The following is a 26457-nucleotide window of genomic DNA, read 5'->3' as shown; positions in this document are numbered from 1 at the left end:
ACAAGGCCAGGACGGACATTCTCATCACCTTTATTCAGCACTGTAATGAAGGTCTCAACTGATGTAATTAAAAAAAAAAAAAAAAAAAAAAAAAAAAAAAAAAAAAAAAGGCCAACATACTAAAAAGGAAGAAGTAAAACTGGCTACAGATTACTATCTACATAGAAAAATCCCAAGGAATCTACAAAAAAAAAAATGATTCGTAGAACTAAAAAGCGAGGTTAATAAAGTTGCAGGATACATAGTTAATATGTGAAAATCAACCGCATTTCCACATGCTAATAATAAAAAACCAGAAGTCTAAATAAAAAACGCCACTTACTGTAGCACCAAAAAACATGAAATACTTGGGAATAAATTTCACAAATATGTCCAAGACATGTACCCAGTAACTGACACTGAACAGCATAGACAGCCTTGGGTATAAATCACATGTATATGGTCAATTGATTTTTTAGGAAGGTCCTAAGTTAATTCAATGGAGGAAAAGTTAACCTTTTCAATAAATGGTGCTAGAAGAATTGGATATGCACATGCAAAAAAATTGTGTTGTTTTTTTTTTTTTTAACCCTGTGGTATAATACAAAATATATTTGGTCTTTTTCACAGGATCCTGGCACAGAGCTCTAAAAATCCTTGAAATATCCTGAGTGATAGAAGTGTTTTTATTTTTATTCATAATGAGCCCCTCTCAACCACACCTGAGTTTATGCTAATGAGGTGACTGTTGGAAGGCCTCTGAATGGCTTCCGGATGGAGGCTGGTCACCAGAAAGACCAAGCCATAGTTAGAGGGTTGGGATTCTCAGCCCCACCCCTCAACCTTTGGGGAAGGGAAGGGGCCAGAGATTGAGTTCAGTCACCAAAGGCCAAGGTTTTAATCAATCATGGCTATGTAATGGAACCTCCATAGAAACCCATAAACAATGGGGTTCAGGGAGCTTTCATACTATTGAACACATGTGTTAGGAGGGTGGCAGGCCCAAAAGGGGGCATATTCTCAACACCAAATTAGGGGGTGAGGGGAGGGTCTCCACACCAATTCTCCAATTAGCTATACCAAGTGAGTGTCCAACAATTTAATTCAATCTTGATGCTAACTCGACATTAGTACAGACCCTATAGGTTAAGGGCTCAGTCCCACGAGACTGCTTTCACATCACATGCCAGTCACTAGTCCCAGGAAGCACCCAAAATTTTAACTGACAAGCTATGAATTCAAGGGTCTCCAAAAACTCCTCCTCAGATTCACTAATTCACTAGGATGATCCACAGAACTCAGGAAAACCCTTTACTTACATTTACCAGTTTATTGAAAAGGATACACCTCAGGAAGAGCACAACAGAAGAGATATACAGAGCAGGGTACAAGGAAGGGGAAACATGGAGCTTCCATGCCCTCTCTGGGCACACCACCTTGCCAAAACATCAATGTGTTCACCAACCTGGAAACTCCCCATTGTTTATGGGGTATTATAGAGTTTTCATTACATAGGCACAATTGATTCAATCATTGGCCTTTGGTGATTGAACTCAATCTCCAGTTCCTCTCCCCTCTCCAGAGACTGGGGGGAGTAGGACTGAAAGTTCTAACCCTCTAATCCCATGATTGATCTTCCTGGCAACCAGCCCATACCCTAAAGCTATCTAGGACCCCTGGAACCCCAGACTTGAATCAACTCTTTAGTATACGAAAGGCACTCTTCCCACTCAGGAAATTCCCTGGGTTTTAGGAGTTCTGTGCCAGCAATCTGGGGCAAAGACCAAATGCATATTTTATTATACCACAATACCTAAATCTACATCTTGCAACATAAACGAAAATTAACTCAATGCATCAAAGGTCTAAATGTAAAATATAACAACTAAAAAAACTTCTAGAAGACAACATAGTTTGAGAAAGTCTTTGTGCTGTGGAGGAAGAAAATATTTCTTAGTTCACAAAATAAGTGCAAGCTCCATAAAATACAAATGGATAAATAAAACTTTAAATAAAAACTTTAGTTCTTCATAACAAACTGTTAAGAAAAAGGCAAGTTATAGAGTAGCAGAAAATACTTGCAAAACATACATGGGATAAAGGCCTGGTAGCAGGGATATGTAAAGAAGTCTACAACTCAGTAACAAGACATTCTGATAAAAACAAGGGGAAAAGATCTAGCTGAACACTTCACCAAAAACAAAAACAAACAAAATACATGTGACAAAAAAGCACCGGAAAAGATGCTCACAACCATTAGCCATTACACAAAGTCAAACTAAAACCAGTGACATATAACCACATGCCCATTACAATGCCTAAAATTAAACTTAAAACGGACAGCATCAAGCGCTGGCGGGGACGTGGAGCACCCAGAAGTCTCATACATTACTGGTGGGAATGCAAAGTGGTAGTCACTCTAGGAGACAGTTGGCAGTTTCTTACAAAATGAAACACAGGTATGAACCAGGAGACAGTTGGCAGTTTCTCACAAAGTGAAACACAGGTATGAAAACCCAATAATTCTACTCCCAAGTATTTATCCAAGAGAAATAAAAACTGTTCCCTTAAAAAGACTTGTATGTGAATGTTCACAGAAGCAGTACTTACAAAAGCCAAACTACTGGAAAAACCCACAAGTAGATAAACCATGGGCTATGCATACAACGGATCACTCAGCGCATACAACGGATCACTCAGCACATACAATGAACACGCCGCACTGAAACAAGACTACTGCAACACATCGCACAGTGAACCTCAAAGCATTATGCTAAGTGAGGAAACCAAAAGCAACCATCACCTAGAGTAGGACTCCATTTAGGAGACACTGTTTGGGGTGTTTTTTTTAAGTTTCATTAAAACTTAAATGTCTACACTCAGCATGAGGCTGAACTCATGACCCTGAGGTCAAGAGTCACATGCTCTTCCTACTGAGCCAAGCCCGGTGCCCCAGAAGACATTTGAGAAGAGGCAAAACTATCAGAAGAGCAAGGGAAAGAGGGGTCGAAGGGGTCAGAGTTGGGGAAGACACTAACAACAAATGGGCACGAGGAAGATTTTTAAATGATGAACATCCTCAAGAGACCATACTATGACCATGGTCTAAATATCTGCCAACACTCAGCAACTATATACTTAGAATCAGAACTTTTTTTTTTTGAAGTTTTTATTTTATGTAAGTAATCTCGACGTCCAAAGTGGGGCTCAAACTCACAATCCCAAGATCAAGAGTCACACGTTCCACTGACTGAGCCAGCCAGGGGCCCCTAGAATTGGCATTTTATTGCAAGTAATTCCGTATCTCAATAAAATAGATTATTTTAATTCAAAAAAACTGCTAGATAACAACAGAACCCTATGCTACACTATTAGGAATCTGTGGGCATCTACCCTTTTACTTTATTTATCAAACTTCCTAGGGGACTGACATTTAAGCACATAAATACAACTTAGCCTGATATTCTGAAACAGGATCAAACAGAGAACTTCACTAGTCAGTGGCCCCACATGACATCTGTCTCCGCTTGAACAATACGCACAACATTCAATAAAGCACATTGACAGTTTTAGTGAGAAGTTTGTAGTCAAATCATAATTTAGTAGAATTCAAAAGCAGAAGCAAAACTACCTTTACTTTAAAAAAAAAAATCCCACACTAGTATGTATAATTCAGCGAAACACTCAATTTAGAGTTCTACATACAAGATCAATTACCAAGAATTGTTATAATCTATTTTAGTAATTTCAAAGGAAAAAAGAATCCTTAAATCCTTATTCTCAGTAATTTCTCATAAAATCTCATTTCAAAAATTTGATGGTAAAACCAATACACATGTCCTTTAGTACCTAGTGTTAGAACACCAGAACAAAGATAAATGGCGAGGGTTACACATTCACATCAACTTCCATACCCAAAGAACTTTTTCACAATTTCATTAGAGGCAATATATTAAAATTGTGAAACAGAAGTATTTCCGCTTTCCTTTGTGTGTGTATGTGTGTAAGAAACGTATGTGTGTAAGATAAACATTTTAAATGAACGGGGTGCCTGAGTGGCTAGGTCAGTTAGGCGTCCAACTTTGGCTCAGGTCATGATCTCGTGGTTCACAGGTTGGAGCCCCGCGTCCGGCTCTGCGCTGACAGCTCAGAGCCTGGAGCCTGCTTCCAATTCTGTGTCTCCCTCTCTCTCTGCCCCTCCCATGCTCGCTCTCTCTCTCTCTCAAAAATAAAATAAAAACATTAAAAAAAGGTTTTTTTCCATTTTAAATGAACAAATAATATGTAGACTGTGCAGGGAAGACAGCACACAGTTTGACCGATCTCTGATCTAATCTACACAGCCCGGGCTTCACGTGAACTTGGACTACCAAGATGACAGGTCTCAGTATTCTAAGAGAAGAACAGGCGAGCTGTGAACCCAGAAGCGGGGTGTCTAACCCACAAGGAAGCGTATGCTTCAGTGATTCCCAAGCTGGAGTCGTGCTGAGGATATGGCATGGTATCTGAAAACACGTATGTACCGGAAACAGCTTGCACAGCCAAGATAATTACACTTTTTCCTCTATCTAGATGCCACTGTGAATAACAGAAGATTCACTTAAAAACACTGCTAAACCCAGAGTGGCATTCTGACATCACAGAACTTCTCAATCAACATAGCACCACTATGATGCCTGTGTATGCGAAATGTTCAGAATTTAAAAGAGAGACCTCATGCTCCAAAGGATTAGAATTCACTGGTATGGTCAAAACACCAACCACCACCTGCCCTAGGGGTCAGGAGTAGTTCCAGCTGAGCCACCACCTTCAACCAGGCCCTTAACCTCACAGGGATTCTGTACAATGAAGGCATCTGACTTGTTCTGTAAAGTCCTCTTATTCTAAAAATGTTCCAGTAACAGTACTGTTATTGTTGTAACAATAATTCAGAAACTCGGGGCGCCTGGGTGGCGCAGTCAGTTAAGCGTCCGACTTCAGCCAGGTCACGATCTCGCGGTCCGTGAGTTCGAGCCCCGCGTCGGGCTCTGGGCTGATGGCTCGGAGCCTGGAGCCTGTTTCCGATTCTGTGTCTCCCTCTCTCTCTGCCCCTCCCCCGTTCATGGTCTGTCTCTCTCTGTCCCAAAAATAAATAAACGTTGAAAAAAAAAAAAATTTTTTTTAAAAAATAATTCAGAAACTCAGTTAATGGCACAATTTCAGGAGCCAAAACCAAAACATACTAATATACCTGGTGATTTCTTTTTCCAAATGTACTTATTTCATATATATTTATTTACTTGATACAACTCGCTACTGTAAGATAATTATTTTACAGACAGCGTGGCGGTGGCGACAAGAACACAGGGCTCCTAGGCCACCATCTCACCAGAGCCGCGTGCACAGCTCCAGTCTAACGGCCTGACATCCTACACACGCCGCTCCCTCTCTCAACACGCGCTTCCCACGGGCTACCACAGTCCCCAGGTCACTTTAAATAGTGCCTCCTTGTATCAGTGTGCGTATCTGCCTGCATCTGTACAGTGAAATACTGGAAGGATTGAAAAGAGTCTAATAAAAATTCATATTTTTATTAGGAGAAGAATGAGCAGGGGGTAAGGGTGGGACTTCTCTCTTTGTATACATTTCATACATTTTGTATGCATTTTGACCTACCGCCTATTTTTTTTTTTATATAAAACTTTATTTTAAAAATTGGAATGTAAGCGAAATACGGTTATTGAGTTTAAAACAGTCTATTTAAAGGGGAAGTCAGAAATCACTCCATCCAACCTCCAGGGCACCTAGGGATTGCTTTCATGGTGCTTACTCATCTGCTTTCTGGCGTATTAGGAAAAGGACGTAAAAAGAATGAGCAGAAGTCAGGGGCCAGAGACACGATCAGGGCACAGGGGGCGGTGGAAGACAACTCAGAGATGCCGCACACCATCCAGCGGCCCCTGACTCACGGGGAAAAGGCGGGTTAATCTCAGCAAGTACACGATGAGTCCCCCTTCCGGCCCAGTTCCCCGAGCACAACGATGACCTTCAAAGAAGAAAAAAAAGGAGTTCCTGTCCTCAAGAAATCGGAGGCAAGACCACTTCATAAGCCTTAGGTTTTGGGAAACAAACACATGCCCCTGGGATACAGATGGATGGAGAAGAGAACAGAAACCTCCAAGGGGGAAAAAGGGGAGGGAGACGGAGGGACTGGGTGGCAAGGTGGGGGGGGGGGGGGGGCTAAGAGAATAATCAGTAAACGAGGACACTGTTTCAAGCATTTTGTTTTAGAATGTTACTACTCCAGAACAGAAATTAAACCTCTCATTTTTGAAAGTCTGTATTCTTCAACAATAATAAACGAGGCCTGACTAAATTCAGACTTTTATATTGGTGATAAAACCAGGATAAATTTAAGCATTCATTTTAACTATGCAAAAACATTTTACTTATCTGGACTTATAATTATCGTCCATATTAATAATGACATATCATTACCATAATGACATAATAACATATTAATAATGACAGACCTATCTCTCAAATATACGTAGGGAAAAAAACCTTTCAGAGAAATCTGAACAAACGGCTCCACTATATACACTGAGTTACTAAAATAAATGACTTGCCCCAATTTCTCCTACAATTCAAACATTGGTTTTTGGGTTTTGTTTTTTGGTTTTTTTTAACAAAATACAGTAACAGGGGCGACTGGGTGTTTCAGTTGGTTAAGCGTCCAACTCGATTCCAGCTCAGGTCATGATCTCATGGTTCATGAGACAGAGTCCCGCATCAGGCTCTGCACTGACAGCCCAGAGCCTGCATGAGATTCTCTCTCTCTCCATCCCTCTCCCTCTGCCCCTTCTCTGCACACTCACTTGCTCTCTCAAAATAAACTTAAAAAAACGAGTGACAAATCTCATGAGTTAAAATATATAGAAGATTATCCTGATCATGCAAAAGTTACAAAGCACATACAGCAAAGAAAATAAATCTGATTAACCCTTAAAAAAACAGTATTCAAGGCTAACTTGTTAATCTGGTAAGAAGCATTTGGTATATGATTTTGTATGTCCCCAAAAAGTCGACCTATAAAAAAAGAGCTGCAAACTGTACTAAACGTTAAGCCTTTTCCAAAGAATATTAACGACGTGAAGCAAACCAAATGGGCAGCAAAGGAACAGGTAAAATACGAAGAAATCTAGCAGCAGCCACAGTGTTACAGTGACCAGGCCCATTACCAGGAGACAGTAACACCACTTCCCTCCTGCCTTCACAGTGTCACTGTCACCGCTCAAACGTTCCTACCACTGCGCCTTCCTCGGAGGCCCCCAGACCGCTCTGCGTCCCTCTTCCCAACGAGGCCCCAGCAGCCCTCAGAGGTCCTAAGTGCGGGGACGGCCATCGCCACGTGTGAGCCTCAGTCACCTGGACACATATTCACCTGGTCCTAGACTCACAGATAACGACGGTCCTAACTGTCTCAGGGCGAGTCCTCCACATTTGGTTAATTGTACGTGAAGCCCTCACAAAAACAAGCAGCTCTGGTGCAGCGGCCACCGCAGTGTGCCGGGGGGGGGGGGGGGGGGGGGGGGGGGGGGGGGGGCAGCTTCCCCCGCCCTCCCCTCCCTGGCAGACAGTGCTCCCTGCGGTGACGGGGTGAAGATGGCTAGAACGCCCTCACCCAGGCCCTCACCCAGGCAGCTCGGGAAAACCATCCCCCTCCCACCCCCCCCCACTACCCAAGTGCAGTCAAACTAACGTTGTCAGGCGTCCCACGTTCCACCGAAAGCCACAACAGAACTCATTTACACGGAATGTTTCCTCAATACCACAAAGTTCTGCAGTACTTTAAGGTGGAAGCCACAGAGGCTGAAGCCTGAACGCCTGAGGACTCTTAAGAACGAAACTGATGAGTACTGGCCACAACAAAGACACCCCCCGAAACTTGTCGTCTTAAGTAGTGTTGTGTTCCCAGCATCGTGCTGGGGGTACTCGACGGGTTCGGTACTGGCTGAATGAATGAAGCACCGTAGGTCATTCCCTCAAATGCTTAATTATCTGCAGGGGATTATCTCATTTCTATTTTTACTGGGAAAAAAAAAAAAACGTTTATGCTTCAGCCAACTTCTACGTTCATCTGCTTGTTGGTAAACGACGATGATACTGCATGTTATCAGCATTTGCCTTAATCGTCTGCAGCTTTTACTAGTTTTACTAATTGGAAAAGATTCATTCAATCTCAGGGCGTAGAAATAATTACAAACACGAAAAATGCAGGACGACTCAGTCTTTAGCTGTTGGTAATACAGTACAACCGGGGGGAAAAATTCATCATACCTTTTGCTGCAGTGGATGCCAATTTAAAAATACAATCCGTGGACACATACTTAAGTAGGTGCTACTTCAAACACCCTTCAAAGCACATGTCTACATCTGCTACTCAAAGCATTTTTTGACCAACAAATACAGGGCACACGGTTGTAGGGAGGAGACTCAACTTTTCCCTCCCAGCTGATCTTTCATAAGCACTGTGCATTATTATAAATACTTTAATGGCTCAAATTATGTTTTCAACTTCCCCAACAATCAACATGTTGCCAAAGTTTCTCAACTAATACAGACAAAGCATTTTTTCTCTTGTAAAACAGTAAAAACAAAGAAATTGTCGGTAATGCGACTCAAATCACAGAACGCTTTTTAAAGGAAAACAGTGATCACTGAGGGAAAGTCAATTTCATAATAAGATTTATTTACATACCAGCACAGAATATCCCTGGAACTTCGCTCCTGACTATTATGGTCCGTACTTTCTTATCAGATTTCAAAGCATCCACAGCTTTTGAGAGCTAAACAGATACAGGGAGGGCAAGGAGAAACAAAGAGGAAAAATCACTTTCAGGTTGACGTCAACACTGCATCTTAATATTAGAAGCAGACAGTTTAATGTTTACACTCACCATTTTTACCAGATTTTTACTGAATGAGTTTTTGGCATAAGCTCTGTTTATTCCAAGCACCACAATTCCTAGTCAAGAAAAAAAGGCACACCGGAGTTAGTGAACTCGCAGGGCACAGACTCCCACACACACAGCTAGTGGACTTGGGACTGAGGAAATCTGCCCCTTCCTTGAGGGTCACGCCAAGAGCTTCGTCCTGATTTTTGTGTTTACCCTCCTTTTCAAGATAAGCACATTTTTGAAGACTGTGGTAGATGTACGTAACCTGTAAAATCAGTCTAGTAATCAATGCCCACCTCTTCTGCCTGTTAGAGGAGAACTTTACAACATCGTGATGCTTTCAATTCATCCCTTCCTAAGCACCACCAAGATAATCCGCACATTGTACTAAAGTCGCTCATGGGTGAGAAGAATCCTCCGCTACAGAACACTGTCTAAAATATGGTTTCATCACCTTCAAGTGCACGCAGAAGAAACAGCTGACAAACCCTTGTCACAGGCAGGCCCTGCAGATCAGCTTTTCGGCTCGTCAGTATCTTCACTCACGCTGTCTGTCATCCTGTCCTCAGTATCTCCATCCCAGGTTTCTCTCCTGACTCTGTCCCCCACACTCAACCTGAAGGCGAGTCCACTCACAAGTCCAACCAGTGATTCAGCCTCAGTCTAGAAAAGCAGAGTTCACTCCCCAGGAAGTTGCGCTCTCCCTCCTGAGGTTCCTGACTCAGACCAGCCTCCCATTCCAACTGCTTCAGTCTGATCAATTTCCCAAGAACAATTATGCATAGAATCCACGCCCTGCTTAAAATCCTTTATTTATTTGCTTCCGAAACATTTGCGTTCAGAGCCCTACAGAGCCTGTACCTGACCTTACCTGTCCCCGGGGTGAGCACAAAGGTTCCCTGTGTAACAGGAATGCCTTCCACCTCTTTAGGGGTGGGGGTGGAGGGGGTATGACCCTTATTTGTTACTAAGTTACACTGAAGACAACATGTACACACGTCTTCTCTATGCAAGACATTGTGCAAACCTACTCTGCAAAGAAAGTACAAAGATAAATTTCACTCACAGAATAAATTTTCAAGAATTCTAAATGCTCTCAGCATGGAGAAAATCAGAAAGAACCTGGATGTGGGGCAGGCTCTGCATTAAACCCCGGACTGACCTCGGGTAGGCCCCCCACTCAAGGACAAGAGCCGTCACTGAGCACTTGCTGACACTGTTCCCAGGGCCTTATGTTTATCGAGTCACGTGATGCCCACACAACCCAAGAGGTGGACACTACTTTCATCCTATTGGAGAGAAGGAAGAAACTGGGCCTCGGGGAAGCCAGACCGCCAACCACCTCCACAGCTGAATGAAGGACGCGGCTACAGTGTTCAAGCTTCTGCTTCCTCACGAACAAAACCCACTGGGTAAGACTAGATGCGTCATTTATTCAGCTGTGTCGAATACACATTACGGTGCTCAGCTCTCAGGGAACTTGAGTCTAGGAAGGACGACAAACGATAAAAAATGTGCAATTCGAAATGCTTTACATGCTGTAAATGGTGCTCCAGTAACTTCTAACCAGAACCATTAAGATACGGGGGCTGCAGTTCAGCCAAGAGAGAACAGGTTTAGCTGAGGTCAACAGAGTCAGGACAGGAAGCAAGAGGGTTCAAGAAGTAGAATTTCAGTGAGTTAGGGATTGACCGGACTGAGAACTGACCGCACCGGAACGTGTCAGGAGCGTCTACGAGGTTTTCACTTCAGCTGTTGGATGACAGATGACATTTCAAGACAGAACCATAAAAAAACAAGAACCAAGGTGAGGGTGGAAAGGGTGAGAGTTTACGAATTTGGTTTTGAATTCAAGTGAATCTGACGTGCCTTTCAGACATCCACGTAGGTATCAACTCTAAGGGTACATAGAGGCTAAGAACGCAGGCTCTGAGGTCTGGTTGCTAGCGCTGAACTCCCAGGCCAATGCTTACTAGCTGTGTGACCTTGGGCAAGTTACTTAACTAACCCCCCTGACCTTCAGTTTCTTACTCTGTTAAAATACGAATGGTTCCCAACTCTGTGGAACTGGTGTGAGTGAGCATCGGTGATAAAACAGACGTACAGTTTACAACGTAAGCGTTCAATGATTATTGTTCCTCCTAACACGCTTTGATGCGGTAGAGTATTACCATGATCTGTTGATATGGAAGCTTCTAGAAAATGTATTTCCATACAGAAATAAAGAGTGGTGTGCTACGGCTTTGATCATGGTTGATACTGAACATAAATGAGATCGGAGAGTATCTTCTGCTGGTGCTGATCTACATAAATGGGTCACACATATTTCCTTTATCTTCTTAATTCAGCCATAAAGAACTTTATCAAGATATTCTTTTTAACGAATAACATTCTGTGAAATGAATTTCCATTATTTAGTTTCATTTGATGAGCATTTAAACTGTTCCTGAATTTTCCTTAAAAAAAGAAAAGAAAAGCAATAAAATAAAACAAACCATTCCTAAACTGTCCTAAGTCCTACAATCCTGAATTTTCCTAAATCCTACAATGCTGCAATAAACATTCTTCAAGGTTTCCTTTCCACAGGTGTGTAAGTATTTCTGACAAGTATCAAGAAGTAGAAAGTCTAGGTGTGCATTCTTAATTTTAACAGATACTCCTAAAAAATATCGTCCCTATTAACTGCCTGGCCAAAGCACTAATACCAGTTTGTTCACAGCAGCAGACCTCAATGGGATGAAAAACCTCTTAGAAGACATTTGGAAAATGTTAAGGAGCATCTTGAAACTGTGACCAGGTGGAATCCAGGGTTGGCAGGGACTGAAGTTTCTAAAATTTAAGGAGCCCCTGTAAGTAAAAGAATACAAAATTACACACACGGAATTAGGGACAGATGTAAATATTGAAACCTTCAGAATTTTAAAAACTTGAGAAATAGTACATTTTCTTTCCAATTACATATCTGAACTACACAAGGTCACGTCCTTCCCTCTGTATATGAATTTTTGTACGTATCAATAATTTGAAAAAATATACAAAACCAATCAAATGGAATTGGAAAGAGGAAAATGGAATTGGAATTAACCCCAAAGAGTCAAAACAATCTTGAAAAAGAAAAACTAAGTTTGAAGTCTTAGTTGAAGGACTTAATCAGGACACTTCCTAATTTCAAAACTTACTACAAAGCTACAGAAAAAAACCAAAACAAAACCAAAAACAAAAACACCAGTGTGCTACTGGCGTGAGAACAGACATACAGACCAGCGGAATTGAACCGAGTCCACAAATATGTGGACGTATGCTTAGGGTCACCTGGCTTGTGGAAAAGGTACAGAGACCATTCAATGCTAAAAGAACAGTCTTTTCAACAAATAGCAGTGGGACAACTAGGTATTAGCCCGCAAAAGAATGAAATTGGGCCCGGTCCTCACACCACGTGTAAAAATTATCTCAAAACAGATCTGAGACATAGTGTGAGAGCTAAAACTGTGACTCTCTCAGAAGGAAACACAGTTCCACATCTTCAGGACCTTGGGCCAGGCAACAGTGTCTTAAATAGGACAACAAAACCACAAGCAACAGAACAGATAAATCATAATTCATCAAAACTCTCAAGAAACAGTGAAAAAAAAAAACCGCGCAGAATAGAAAATATTTGCAGATCATACATCTGACACGAGGTTAATATCCAGATTATAAAACAATTTTTACTACCCACCACAAAAAGATAAACGAATGGGCAAAAGGTTTAAATGCGGATTTCTAAGGGAGATACACAAACGCCCAACAAGCAACATCATTTGTCATTAGGGAAAAGCAAATCAAAACCACAACGAGGCATCGCTTCACCGCCAGCAGGTCGGCCACGATGGAAAACCGTGGAAACAAGTGCTGGCGAGGGTGTGGGGAAACAGGACCCCTGGGGCACTGCTGGTGACACCTGAAAATGGTGCAGCTGCTGTGGGAAACCGCGTGGCAGATCCTCCAAAAACGACACACGGCCCGTTGATTCTACTCCTAGGTATCCACCCAAGAGAAAGGAGCACATATGTTCAAACAAATGGCTATACCCTGGTGTTCAGCAGCGTTCTTCACATCTAAAAAGTAGAAACAAAATGTGGCATATCCATTCGATGGAATAAAAAATAAGAACGGTGGATAAGATTACCATTCACAGCAAGAATGCAAGAAATGGTTAATGTCTTGAAAACAAAGGGGTGGTACCCTCCCACGGTGCTTTCATTGTTTGATTTTACCACCATGTGCATATATTTTTACTTTAGAAGTTTTGTAAACGTCAATAATTTAGCTATTGTTACTAAACAGGACATGTAATTACAGGACATGTAACACACAAAGTACTGAAAACCAGTGACAGAAAGAATATCTCCGATAAACCACACACAAACCTAGCTCCTTCCAAATATACCATTAAAAAGTGAAAAAAATGGTGGCACCTGGGTGGCTCCGTCGGTTAAGCGTCCGACTTCAGCTCAGGTCATGATCTCACGGTTCCTGAGTTCCAGCCCCGCATCGGGCTCTGTGCTGACAGCTCAGAGCCAGAAGCCTGCTTCAGATTCTGTGTCTCCCTCTCTCTCTCTGCCCCTCCCTCCCCTGTGCACTCTCTCTTTCTCTTTCTCTCTCTCTCAGAAATAAAACATTTTTTTAAGTGAAAAAAAAACAATTTTTTTACGAATCATTTATCTGATAAGGGACTTGTATCCATAATATATTAAAAACTCTCACAATTCAACAATAAAAAGACAAACAACCCAGATTAAAAAAAAAAAAAAAAAACGGGCAAAGATTTGAGATGTTTCTGTAAAGAAGATACACACGTGGCCAAAAAACACATGAAAAGATATGCAACATCATGCACCATTAGGGAACCCCAAAACAAAGCCACAAGGAAATGTCACTTCCAATGCACCAGGAGGACTACAATCAAAAAGCACAATGACCACAAGTATTGACCAGGAGGTACAGAAAGGGGAGTCCTGAGGCCTTGCTGGTGGGAATGCGAAATGCCGCAGCCACGCTGGAAAAGTCTGGTAGTTCATCCATATGCTAATCACGGAATTACCAGAGAACCCAGCAATTCCACTGTACGGAAATGAAACGCCCACAAAACTGTACATGAATTTTCTAAGCAACGTTGTCCACAATACCCCAAAAGTGGAAACAACCGAAATGTGTATGAATGATGAATAAACAAATTGTGGTCTGATCTACCCAAAAAATGGAATGTCATCGAACCATAAAAAGAGATGAGGTACCGATACGTGCTACCGCAGGGATCCACCTTGAAAACATAATGCTCAGTGGAAAAATCCACAAAAAACCATAAATTATTTCCTCATATGAAATGTCCAACATACACAAAGCTACCGAGAGAGAAAATAGACAAATGGGTCCTATTCTGGGGGGGGAGACAAGGTATGAGAATGGAGAGTCGTGGCTAAAGAAAACAGGGCTTCTCTCTGGACTGATAAAAATGTTGCAAAGTTGGATTGAGGGGATGTTTGCACAACTCTCTACACACTCTGAATTTTGTGGTATGAGACTATGGGTCAGTAAAGATTTAAAAATATATACATCTTAATATACATGTTTATCAACATAATTCCCAGCCATAAAACGTATGAAAATATGTTGTTAAAAACATGAGAAAAATACATGACAGAAATCAATCTGCTGAAAATGAAAAGTAAGTAGATGTAGGAAGAAGACCAGCCAGCCGACCCGGCGACAGTCCGCCTGGGAGACGGTGCCGGCTCGGACAAGAGCCGTGTTGGTAAGGAAGCACGTGGAGGAAAGTGGAAAGGTTTCAAAGACACTCAGGAAGTCTTGATAACCTGGATACGAACGGTAAGCAAGGAGCAGGCATCAAGGATGCCTTGCATGACACAGTTGCTTATTTGTTCTATTTCTGCCAGAAGTTTTTCCAACGCGGTTCACAAAGATGATCTCTGAAATGGGTCACAATGGGGGCCCCTGGTTGGCTCAGTCGGTTAAGCGTCCGACTTGGGCTCAGGTCATGGTCTTACCGTTCTTGTGTTCAAGCCCCGCATGGAGCTCTGTGCTGACGGCTCAGAGCCTGGAGCCTGCTTCGGATTCTGTGTGTCCCTCTCTCTCTGCCCCTCCCCTGCTCCCGCTGTCTGTCTCTGTCTGTCCCTGTCTGTCTCTGTCTCTCAAAAATAAACATTAAAAAAAAAACTTGAAATGGGTCACAATTATGAGTAGAAGCTTGCCAGACTGGGAGAAGTTTAGAAAGGGGAAGAGAGAAGTTATTTCGTTCCAGGAGGTGCATGCAAAAGCAGAAAGAAAAGAGCGGGAAAAGTCAAAGCTTAGACTCAGCTAAAGGCAGACTGGAGAGGAGCCTGCAGGCAACTGGGAGCCACTAGAAGTCTCTAATGGAGCACAGCAGTCATCCTTGGCCTAGAAAACAGGAACCCCAGGCACCAGTGTGAACAATAAACTGGGAAGGAGAATGACTGGCAGGAGCCGGCCTAAGGAGACGCCTTCGTAGACCAGGGCGAGGACTGGTGTTCTAGAACTCCTGGTGCCCCGGACAACAGTACAAGAAATCACTGCTAAGGAAACGTGATTATATAACCACGCTTCCCCAACAAACACAGAACCCAGACAGCAGAGAAGTGCTAATATAGCTCACATACTCTGCACTCACTCCCCGCCACCGGCCTCAAGAGGGCAAAGGACAATTTGCGGCTCCTCGTGTCAGAGGCTGCTGAGAGCCTCCAAGAGAAGCAAAGGCATCGGGAGACTCCTCGACCTGCGGATTCCTTGACCTCATGTTTTTCTTTGCACTGCTTATTGCTGGTTCACCAGTAAAACACAGCATTTATCATGTTAGCCAAGCCTGAGTGGTCATCCCTGCCAACTTTCGAAGGAAGCGGGGTCCGTTTTCTTAAGAAGCCATGATTTCCTAATAGTGGATCTTTACACTTTGGGTAACTGTAAACATCTGAATTTCTTGAATTGTCTCATATGCTTTGATTTCTTCTCCTTAATCCAGTTGATCCTAACTTAAGGACTTTCCAGTCATTTTGTGAAAGTGTACTTTCAACTTGCATTCATTTAAGTCACATATGATGAAGTTTTGGGGTGATGGGGGTTTGTGGAGTCCAGAGATGACAGCCAAGAAAGAATTCTTGAAGACATCTTTGGTGCAAAAAGGTGATTTTATTAAAGCATGGGGACAGAACCCATGGGCAGAAAGAGCTGCACTGGGGTCCTGATGGGTAACTCATTATACACCCTCAGGTTGGGAGGGGGTCAGGGATAGAGTAAGTCTCTTCAAGAATTTTGGAAGCGAGGTTTCCAGGACCTTGAGGGGCTAGCTGTTGCTAGGGAAACGCCATTTATTACTATTCAATAAAACCTCAGTCATGAGACCTTTCGGTCATGAGACCTCTATGGGGCGGGGGGGTATAGGCTGGGAGTATGATTGCCAGCATACATCTTGGGGCAGTTGAGATAAAGGAAGTAGACTTACAGGATCCCCGAGGTTGGGATAATGTTAAGCTAGGATTCTCTTTTGCCCCCAGCAAAGTGTCACCACGGAGGCAGCTGAGCTCCTAGAGGGAGGTCACTCTGCCGGTCTCAAGGACTTGTCAATGGGCCATAGGCAATAAGGGAATTTCATTTTTCATTTGCCTTAGTTTCCCTCATCGCCATGGCAAGCACTTAAGCCCCTTCCCTTCGTTCTTGGGTAGCCGGGAGTGTCCGAGGAGTATCACACAGATCCCACCCGGGGTGGGGACAGGGGGGTGCTACCTTGGGCTTTGCCCCTCCGCCTGCCTCATGCTCCCCCATCACACAGACGATACAGAACTGGGCGCACCTTACTGGCGGAACGGACAACCTCTGTATCTAATGTACTGCAGGTACACCTAACATAACTGAAATGCCAGTAAGACCCAAAAACTTACCCAAAAACGCTCTAATCGTCCCAGCCCCGATCTCCTTTCCAGCCGAATTTCTCAATATTCTGCCTGTCCTTACACTACGGCCCCACGTTATTTCCCCCAAAAAAAGCACAACACGTTCAATTCCACGTCTTTGAACGTGCTCTGGTCGCTGGAGTAAGAAACAACAAATGAAATAACTCATCATACTCCACCATGAGCATCCACTGTGAGCTAGACGCTTAGTGGGCAATCTGTATTAGCATCCTAATCTAATCTTCGCAGCCACCATACAACGTTGGTATTACTTTTCCTATTATAAGCACGTGAAAGTTGAGGCACAGAGAGAGTTTGCCTAAGAACCCGCACTACTCCCAAATTCTATTGCCTAGTAAGGAATGGCTGGGAACCCAGTTCATCTGGAAAACCCTAACTCGATGCTCAGAATCCCCCTGTCAAGTCCTCCAATCCCCAAACATTACTGATCACAAGCCTCTTGGGGGTATTCCAGCCGTTCAGCTCTCCCCAAATTCAAAGTCAGCAAAGCCTTTGGGTCAGCAGTATCTCCCTCACTCTGCTGGAAGATACTAACAGCAATCATGACTTAACTCCTTTTGCACGTCTGCTTAACAGATGATAGGTGCTCGATAACTACACGTCGAAATAAATGACTGGTCCCCTGGCAAGCCGCTATTCCACCTTTCGCGACCCAAGTGGGCAAGGGAAAGGAACCGAGCTCAGGCAGACAGTTCCGTCCTTCCCAGCCCTTCCCCGCCCCCCCTCCCCCCGCGGTACTGTATGGCCAATGCCTCTGTCCACTCCGCCGCAGGTAGCTCAAGGGCAAGACCAGTTACCACCCACAACTGGGTCCCCAGGGCTTAGCGCGGTACCCGGAACACAAAAACATGCCCGAAAACTGTTTAAGGGAACCGGAATCCAGTCCCCCAAACTAACTTTCTAAAACAAACTAGGGGAGAAACCGCTGCGGCTGAACAGCTTTACACGTGAGACTCTTCAGAATGAAGTGCATTCTCACTGCAGCTCCTGAAACTCTCCCCGCCCCCCCACCCCGCCACCACCTCCACCCCCGATATCTGAGTTGACAGATTACACAGCCAGCACAAAACCTGGAAGCAAATATCACACACCCGGTTTATTGACCTTGGCTCGTCTAGAGATGAGGGCGCAAGCTGCATTTCTGTCTTCGGCGCTGAGTGGGGCCACTTTTACAGGTAAGCTGCTCCGGAGCACACCTTTAGGCACTGAAAGCACTACCTGGGTGCAAAGCTGGGGTGGGGGAGGGGAGGGGTCTCGACCGCGGCCGCGCAACAGACGCTGACGTCAGCCCGGACGCTTGACCTTGCGACCCCTTCCCAGGACCCGCGGCCGCCAGCGCCGCGCCCCTCACCTCGGTTCTCCTCCTCCAGGTACCGCACCCGCAGCTCGTCCTCCGTCTTCACCTCAGAGCTGTAGCCCCTCCGCGGGGCTGAGCCCCCGGCCACGGGCGCCCAGCCCCGGGCCCACATCGCCGGGCCGACCCGCGGGCCCGTCAAGGAGCCGGGCAGCCTCCACCCGGGGCCGAGCCGCGCACAGCAAGCGGCCACCAAGCGAGCGCGGCCGGCCTGCAAGGCGCCCAAGGCCCCAGGCGCCGCTGCCGCCGCCGCCGCCATCTTGTATGTTTACGGCGTGGGCCCGCGGCTGCCGCCCCGCCCCCGCCGCGCGCTCGCCGCCGCGCGCACGCCGGGCACGCCCACGTCCCGCCCCCCGGAGCCTGTCTCCGGTGCCCGTCCGCGCCCTAGGCCCCGCCCCCTCACCGCCTCGCCCCGCCCAGACCGGATGACGGAGCGTTCCGGGAGCCTCTGGCCCGGGCCTCCCCAGGCTGGCGCGCGCGGTAAAGGCTCATCCAGCAAAGGCAGGAAGAAGTAGTTTTCCCAGGCTTGGAACGGTTTAGGAGACCGTGTTCCATAAGAACTCCACGCTCTCCCCGGCATACGCCCTGGGGTCCCAGCTTAGCTGCAAAGGTGAGCTGAAATGTTTGAGCTCCCGTTTGGCTGGCTGGGTAGCAGCTCTGCGCCGGACTCCCGTTTACCCCTGTATGTAAGAGGCACAGGTCATCCGTTAAACGTGCCCGTGAACATCCTCAGGGCATGCTGCGCGGAGTTCAGGAAGGGGGTGGGAACAGCAGGTGGACTGGTAAGCAGAGTCCTGGTGAGGCACCGTGGTCTTGACAAAATGGGCTCAAGCCAAACCATCTGCTGAGGCGGGACTGAGAGCATATGGCTGTCCCCTCGGCCTCAAGCGCAGAATGTCAATTCCTCGGGTAGGTGTTCATCAGAGGAGTTTGAAATGTTCTCCTGCCTGGTTTCTCTCCGATCTCAGCCAAGACAAGGTGTGCTTAGGAGGACTGTTTGAAAAGTATGCTGCTATGAGCATACTCCCACTGCCACGCACATTTCTGCCGTAGGTCGACCACACGTTTGGATCCTGAGCAAAACCTTCTTCCACGTTATACCTTCAGCTCTGCCCAGAGTGGAAAGAAAAAGCCAGCTGGGTCCCATGAGTGCATCTGCTGTGCGGCTGCTGTTGAGGGCACCTTTTATTCTACTTCTGTAAAGTGCCACTTCTGAAATTTCTCTTGAAGCAGAGGACAAGGAAAAACTTTGCTTCTTATATCTTTCCCCTTTCCTTTCCTTGTTTTTGGTTTTTTTTTTTCAGGAATACCTTGATCAATTTATTTAAGTGATTTTTCATGTATGTGTAAAAGTTATGTATGATTTTAAAATGTATATCTGACACCCCTTTTGGTAAGCATAAAAAATCCTAAGTGATAAAAAGTTCATCTTTCCCCTTTTCTGATACTCATGTTCACTTTGGTGCTAAGAAACTCTGGAATTTATTTATAGCTCAGCTGTTGGAATTACTGTACAATCTAAATTATTGTACACTTTTATTAGAAGCTAATTACTTTGATATCTTTATGTTGGCTCATCAACAGATTATAAATTCAAATACGGGTGTTCCAGAACACCTGACATAATGCTATTTAAAATAATATAATCTTGGGGTGCCTGGGTGGCTCAGTTGGTTGAGCGTCTGACTCTTGATAATCAGCTCAGATGGTGATCTCTCCTGCTGAGATCGAGTCCTGCGTCAGGCTCTTCACTGACCACGTGGAGCCTGCTTGGAATTCTCTCTCTCCCTGTCTCTCTGTCCCTCCCCTGCTCTTGCTCTCTCTCAAAATAAATAAATAAAGAAATCTTAAAGTAATACAACCTCATACAAACTTCCAGTTGTAAAACAGATAAGTCACAGAAAGTGCAGGGCAGGGATAATAGTCAATAATATTGTAGTAACATTGTATAGCAACAGATAGTAACTACACTTACTGTGGTGATCTTTTGTGATTCATATAATTGCCAAATAACTATGTTCTACACCTGAAACTAACATCACATTTTTTAAAAGACAGATAAAAAAAATTTTAATTGAGTGCTATGATGCTAAATAAAATATTATAGGGGCGCCTGGGTGGCGCAGTCGGTTAAGCGTTCGACTTCAGCCAGGTCACGATCTCGCGGTCCGTGAGTTCGAGCCCCGCGTCGGGCTCTGGACTGATGGCTCGGAGCCTGGAGCCTGTTTCCGATTCTGTGTCTCCCTCTCTCTCTGCCCCTCCCCCGTTCATGCTCTGTCTCTCTCTGTCCCAAAAATAAATAAACTTTGAAAAAATATATATACATTATTAAAGAAAGAAGCAAGTAGGGACACCTGGATGGCTCAGTCGGTTAAGTGTCCAACCTTGGCTCAGGTCATGATCTCGCAGTTTGTGGGTTCGAGCCCCGCGTCAGGCTCTGTGCTGACAGCTCAGAGCCTGGAGCCTGCTTCAGTTTCCGCCTCCCTCTCTCTGCCCCTCTCCCACTCACGCGTGTTCTCTCTCTCTCTCTGTCTCAAAAATAAATAAACATTAAAAAATTGTTAAAAAAGAAGCAAGTAGATGAGAACTACTGTTTGGTTGCTTTAAAGAGCTATGTAATCTCTCTTTTGCCCCAATAATTGAATCTAATTACAGTGATCGTCTAGAAGATTTTATTGTAGAACCAGGAATGTTACACACTGAAATTACCACACTGCACAGCGTAGGGAATAATAGTCGCTGGTTCTGGAGGAGGGTTGTGTGGTGACAGATGGCAGCTATACTGTGGTGAGCAGGGCATAAGGTATAGAAGGCAACATAGAGACTCTAGCTCCTTCCTGAACAGTTGTGACTCTGGTTCTTACTGAAAGCAGTCGTAAGCATGTCCCAGTCTGTGAGGATTGGTTCTTCAAAGCTGATGCAAATAACAGATATCACCATGACCATTACAGCATGTCAAGTCAGACGCACTCGACTTTGGATCCGATCTCAATAATTGCTTCACAAGTTACTTAAAGACTCTGTGCTTCCATTTCTCCATTTGTAATGCAGCTAGTATGATATCTGTTTCCACTCACGAGTTCTTTAACTCCAGTTTCTTCATCTGCAAAATGGGAGGGATTGTGCCCGTGTTTTATAGGCTTGATGAAATCAGCATACAAAATCTTTGGCATGAGGAAATGAGAAGAGATTAGATACTATTAACTACCACTTACCAGCTTCCTTCTTAGTCCACTTCAGACATTTAGACACGTTATTTTACTTAATGTCCAGACAACTTTGAAGTTGGTATTATACCCCCATTTTGCAGATGAGGGCACTGAGATCAAGTTACTTAATCCAACTCTGCTGCTAGTATGTCGCGAAGCCGGAATTTGAACCTTGATGTATCTGACTCCGATCCCCATGTTCTGAATCACCGTTTGCACAGTCTCTCCCTAACTGTTAAGACGCCCAATGAAATTTAATTCCCTCTTGTTCCTTTCTCTTTTTCAGTAAAAGATGTGCACCAGGAGCGGAGTAGGAGCCATTCACAAGAGGCATCAGTTTGGGAGAAGAAGGTAGGGCCGGAGTTTTGGGTATCCGGTTACTATTACTTGCCATCTGTCCATAGGACTGGCCCCCTGGCCTCCAGCAAGCTCGCGGCTGACAGTCGTTTTGATTTGCCACCTCCTTGACATTTTTCTAAGGCTTACTTCTATGTAATATGAAATGGGTGTGATTCAGAGTGGCCAACCCTGAGCTCTTAGAATACAGCCAGGCCTGAATGGCAGAAGCCACCCCTTGTAGAACACAGCTCTGTTGCACAAAACACGCAGGAGAATGTAGGTGTCCCTGGTAAAATGGACACTTGCCGACATGTTACCAACCACGGGTGGAGAGACAAACTAGTCTAGCAAAAGCTATGTGAGGAACAAAGCGGAACTCTGGACTTTTGGAAAACGAGACTATATTTTAAAACTATCTTGCCTGAGGGGCGCGTGGGTGGCTCAGTCCGTTGAGCCCCCGACTTCAGCTCAGGTCATGATCTCGCAGTTCATGAGTTCGAGCCCCGCGTCGGGCGCTGTGCTGACAGCACAGAGCCTACTTCACATCCTCCGTCCCCCTCTGTCTCTCTGGCCCTCCCCCGCTTGCACTCTCTCAAAACTAAGTAAAGTGTTACAAAGAAAAACTATCTTGCCCCAAGCAATTGACAAGCGAGTAGTATATTAGCGGAAAGGCTGGGCCACTGTATCAGAGACCCCATGGATGTGATGGCTTAGACAAGAATGTTAGCAGGCCGGACACGTAGGATGGCTTTGCCACCTTCGACATGGGGCCTTCGTCTCTAGGTGTGAAGTGGCTGCTCCCTGGGCCCAGCAAGGCAGACGACATGAGGGGACGTCCCAGCTCTAGAGTTGGCACCTGTCCCTTTTACCCCTTTCCGCAGGTCACACCTGGCAGCAAAATGGGCCTAAAAAAACATCCTCGTGCGGGCCAACCATGTACCCAGCTACGATTGTATTACTGGGTGCAAAGGGGATCACAGATAGTCAGGAACACAGTCTGCCACAGGGTTTTTGAATTTATGTTTTTAAGCCAAAATTTTGGTGAATCCTGAGCTAAAGGTTCACAAGCCCTTAAAATGTGAAAGGTTTCACAAGAAACAGTTGGGACTGTGAACTGAAGACCTCTTTCAACGCAAGCTCCCTGGGAATGATTGCTATTATATCTTCAGGATTGAAGATACAACATAAAAGATAGGTACAAGAAAGTGTGTATAGGGGCACCTGGGTGGCTCAGTCGGTTAAGTGTCCGACTTCAGCTCAGGTCATGATCTCACAGTTTGTGGGTTCGAGACCCACGTCGGGCTCTGTGCTGACAGCTCGGAGCCTGGAGCCCGCTTCGGATTCTGTGTCTCCTTCTCTCTCTGCCCCTCCCCCACTCGTGCTCTGTCTCTCTCTGTCTCTCAAAAGTGAACAAACGTTAAAAAAAAGTTTTTCTAAAAGAAACTGTGTATACCCTGTTAAATCTTAATGACCTACCTACACAGTAACACACAGGTACACTTGTAATCTACATGTTCTATGATATAAAACTATGAGAAGATGATAGAAAGAATATGTATACGATTGTGTTCAAGTTCACATGGTTGTGTTAATTTTAATGTAAAGCTCTTTAAGTACTAAATAGGCATTTTAAGTATTTATAACTTTAAGGCACAAAAAATGGTCACGGTACATTCAAAGAGGGGTGCAAAATTTTACGCGTGCTTTAGTACCAAAATAAAAATCACAACAGCCCCTCTGAATTTCTTTGGGCCTCTTTTTAATGCTTTTAGATAGTCTTGTTTTTCAAGGGTTCTCTAAGTCTCCCGAGTGGATTTCCTCCAGAAGCTCTCCCTTTCCCACCTACCCTGAATACTCACCTCCAAGAGGGAATGATTGAATGGCAAACCCAATAAACCCCATGCCCCAAGTCTTGGAAGGTTCCAGTAAGCCTCACCCGAGGACATTGTCCCCACAGAAACAGTATGGTAGGGGACACCCTCTGAGAAGGCCTCTTGACCAGACACTGCACTCCACACCCTACCAAGATTTTGCAGGTTCCACTCATAAGTACCAACAATGACCACATGTGCCTATGAGCTCCCTCCACCTACGAGGCAAAAGATAGGTGTTGCACAAACAGGGAAACTGAGGCTTTAAATTGCTGAGAGTTACATAGCTATACATTACAGAGCGAAGCCTCAAATAATCGACTCTAGAATCCGAATTATTCATTGTTACCTTGTATCATCTGCTTTTCTCAAGTGATCCTCAGGGCTCTGCCCTACCCTTCCCACCTCCCACTGCCAGCTGTGGGGAACTTGACCAAACTCCTCTGTTATCCTCCTCTATGGAAAGCTTACCCTCTGCATTAGATCCTCTGTGGTCATAATTTCCCAGATACTGCCTCTTCCTCCTGCCAATCCCTTAGTGGCCATTTTTGTGTGACTCATACACACAAACATACGTGCACATGTACACTAGGCTCTGAAGACACAGGCCACCATGTAGGCTGGGAGGGATGGGGACATTGGGGGATGATCAAGTATACGTGGCTTCTTTGGGGGTGATGGAGATGTTCTAAAATTGAATAGCGATGGTTGCATAACTGTAAGAATATCCTAAAAACCATTCAATTGGGGGCGCCTGGGTGGCGCAGTCGGTTGGGCGTCCGACTTCAGCCAGGTCACGATCTCGCGGTCCGAGAGTTCGAGCCCCGCGTCGGGCTCTGGGCTGATGGCTCAGAGCCTGGAGCCTGTTTCCGATTCTGTGTCTCCCTCTCTCTCTGCCCCTCCCCCGTTCATGCTCTGTCTCTCTCTGTCGCAAAAATAAATAAAAGTTGAAAAAAAAATTAAAAAAAAAAACATTCAATTGTACATTCTATTAGTTTAATTTACGTATGTATTTTTTTTAATTTTTTTTTCCAACGTTTTATTTATTTTTGGGACAGAGAGAGACAGAGCATGAACAGGGGAGGGGTAGAGAGAGAGGGAGACACAGAATCGGAAACAGGCTCCAGGCTCTGAGCCATCAGCCCAGAGCCCGACGCGGGGCTTGAACTCACGGACCGCGAGATCGTGACCTGGCTGAAGTCGGACGCCAAACCGACTGCGCCACCCAGGCGCCCCAATTTACGTATGTATTTTGAGAGAGAGAGAGAGCAGGCGAGGAGCATAGAGAGAGGGAGGGAGAGAATCCCAAGCAGGCTTGGAGCCGTCAGCACAGAGCCTGACGTGGGGCTTGAACCCACAAACCGTGAGATTGTGGCCTTACCCGAAACCAAGAGTCAGACATTTAACTGACTGAGCCACCCACGTGCCCCTGGGTTGTACATTTTAAATGGATGAATTGTATGGTATGAGAATTATGTCTTAATAAAAAGAGGATATGGATTATGGCTTCTTCAATAGACGGCTGATTCTGTATCTCAGACAGAGAAAACACAAGGCAAGCCCAGAATATCTTATTGTGCGAGAATACAGTGAGATGCTCAAAGAATGGCAGAGGTGAGAAAGGACACAGACTGAAAGCGATCCTTCTGGCCAAATCTGGGACAAGTGGAGCTTCGGTATGAATAATGCCAGCAATGGATACTAACATTTAGATTTTTTTTTCTTAAGTCAGTGGACAATTGAGTAAATGGTGGAGGCCAGTTTCTCCCTGCTGGAGTGGGAGAACACAGATAAGCCAGTGGGGCAGGCAGGTGGGGGGGGGGGGGTGGGGGGAAGGGGGGGCTGCTGCTAGGATCACCCATGTGATAAAGGAATGGCATTGGAAACATCAGTGTAAACTCACATTTAGCTTAGTATAGATGCAGATGATTACAATAGAAATATTTAGATACGTGCGTATACATTGGTTAGTATGTACACATATATGTCCTTGCTCTCAGCTAAGATGACCCCGAAGCAATGGCAGCTCAGTAGCAATGAGCACACTTAGTGCCCAGATCTTGGCTTCTAATACCATTCTTCGGTAAAAGCGCTCCTTGGAGAAATGGCTGGTTTTAGGATGGGGCATTATAGAACATTTACAAGATGAGCCTGAAGGATGTGGTAGAGCCAGCAGGTACGAAAGTGCTAAACAAAACAAAACAAAAACCCACAATCATGGGAATATGTCAAAGAGACTCAGAAACCAAGTGAAAGACCTCCCCAATGGCCAGATGCAGAACAAGTTGAAACAAAATAAATAAATAAAGGAGTGTAGGATTATAAACCAAAGTGGAAAATAAGTATTCATAAATCCCATTGATCTAAATAAATGCTTGAATAAACAAATGGGAAAGAAGAGACAAATCTCCAACGCAGAATTCCAAATAACTTACATAGACACTCTGCCCCCGGGGAGGAGGAGTGTAACCACTATTTAAATGTGGGCTGCACACTTCCCCTCCATTCTGCTGTTAAACCCATCCAGTGAATTTTTTTAAATTTTTTTTTAACGTTTATTTATTTTTGAGACAGAGAGAGAGCATGAACAGGGGAGGGTCAGAGAGAGAGAGACACAGAATCCGAAACAGGCTCCAGGCTCTGAGCTGTCAGCACAGAGCCCGATGCGGGGCTCGAACTCACAGACCGTGAGATCATGACCTGAGCCGAAGTCAGCCGCTTGACCGACTGAGCCACCCAGGCACCCCTCCAGTGAATTTTTTAAACTTCAGAGCTGTAGAT

General features: G+C 44.8%; 1 protein-coding gene and 1 long non-coding RNA gene across 8 annotated transcripts in view; one reads left to right on the top strand and one right to left on the bottom strand.

Annotated features, from left to right (window-relative positions):
• AUH (AU RNA binding methylglutaconyl-CoA hydratase) overlaps window positions 1–18536 on the bottom strand; it is a 161815-nt gene extending 143279 nt beyond the window's left edge. For 3 of the 5 annotated variants that reach the window (XM_047830812.1, XM_047830814.1, XM_047830813.1), the window contains exons 1-3: window positions 18255–18536; window positions 8919–8986; window positions 8720–8807 (exon numbers count right to left, since the gene is read on the bottom strand). In XM_047830812.1, the coding sequence (XP_047686768.1) occupies window positions 8720–8807; window positions 8919–8986; window positions 18255–18516 (418 nt within the window). In that variant the 5' untranslated portion in view covers window positions 18517–18536. Of the gene's footprint in view, window positions 1–8719; window positions 8808–8918; window positions 8987–17994; window positions 18181–18254 lie in introns of those variants that run through there. The other 2 variants (XM_047830816.1, XM_047830815.1) reach the window with 2 other exon arrangements.
• Window positions 17950–26457, top strand: part of LOC125150665 (uncharacterized) — a 48554-nt gene continuing 40046 nt past the window's right edge. For 2 of the 3 annotated variants that reach the window (XR_007146428.1, XR_007146426.1), the window contains exons 1-2: window positions 18704–18867; window positions 21753–21817. This is a non-coding gene — a long non-coding RNA (uncharacterized LOC125150665). Of the gene's footprint in view, window positions 18079–18703; window positions 18868–21752; window positions 21818–26457 lie in introns of those variants that run through there. The other variant, XR_007146427.1, reaches the window with a different exon arrangement.

This window comes from Prionailurus viverrinus, chromosome D4 (assembly GCF_022837055.1).
Source record: "Prionailurus viverrinus isolate Anna chromosome D4, UM_Priviv_1.0, whole genome shotgun sequence".
Taxonomy (NCBI): Eukaryota; Metazoa; Chordata; class Mammalia; order Carnivora; family Felidae; genus Prionailurus; species Prionailurus viverrinus.
This window is presented reverse-complemented; position numbering and strand designations above follow the sequence as displayed.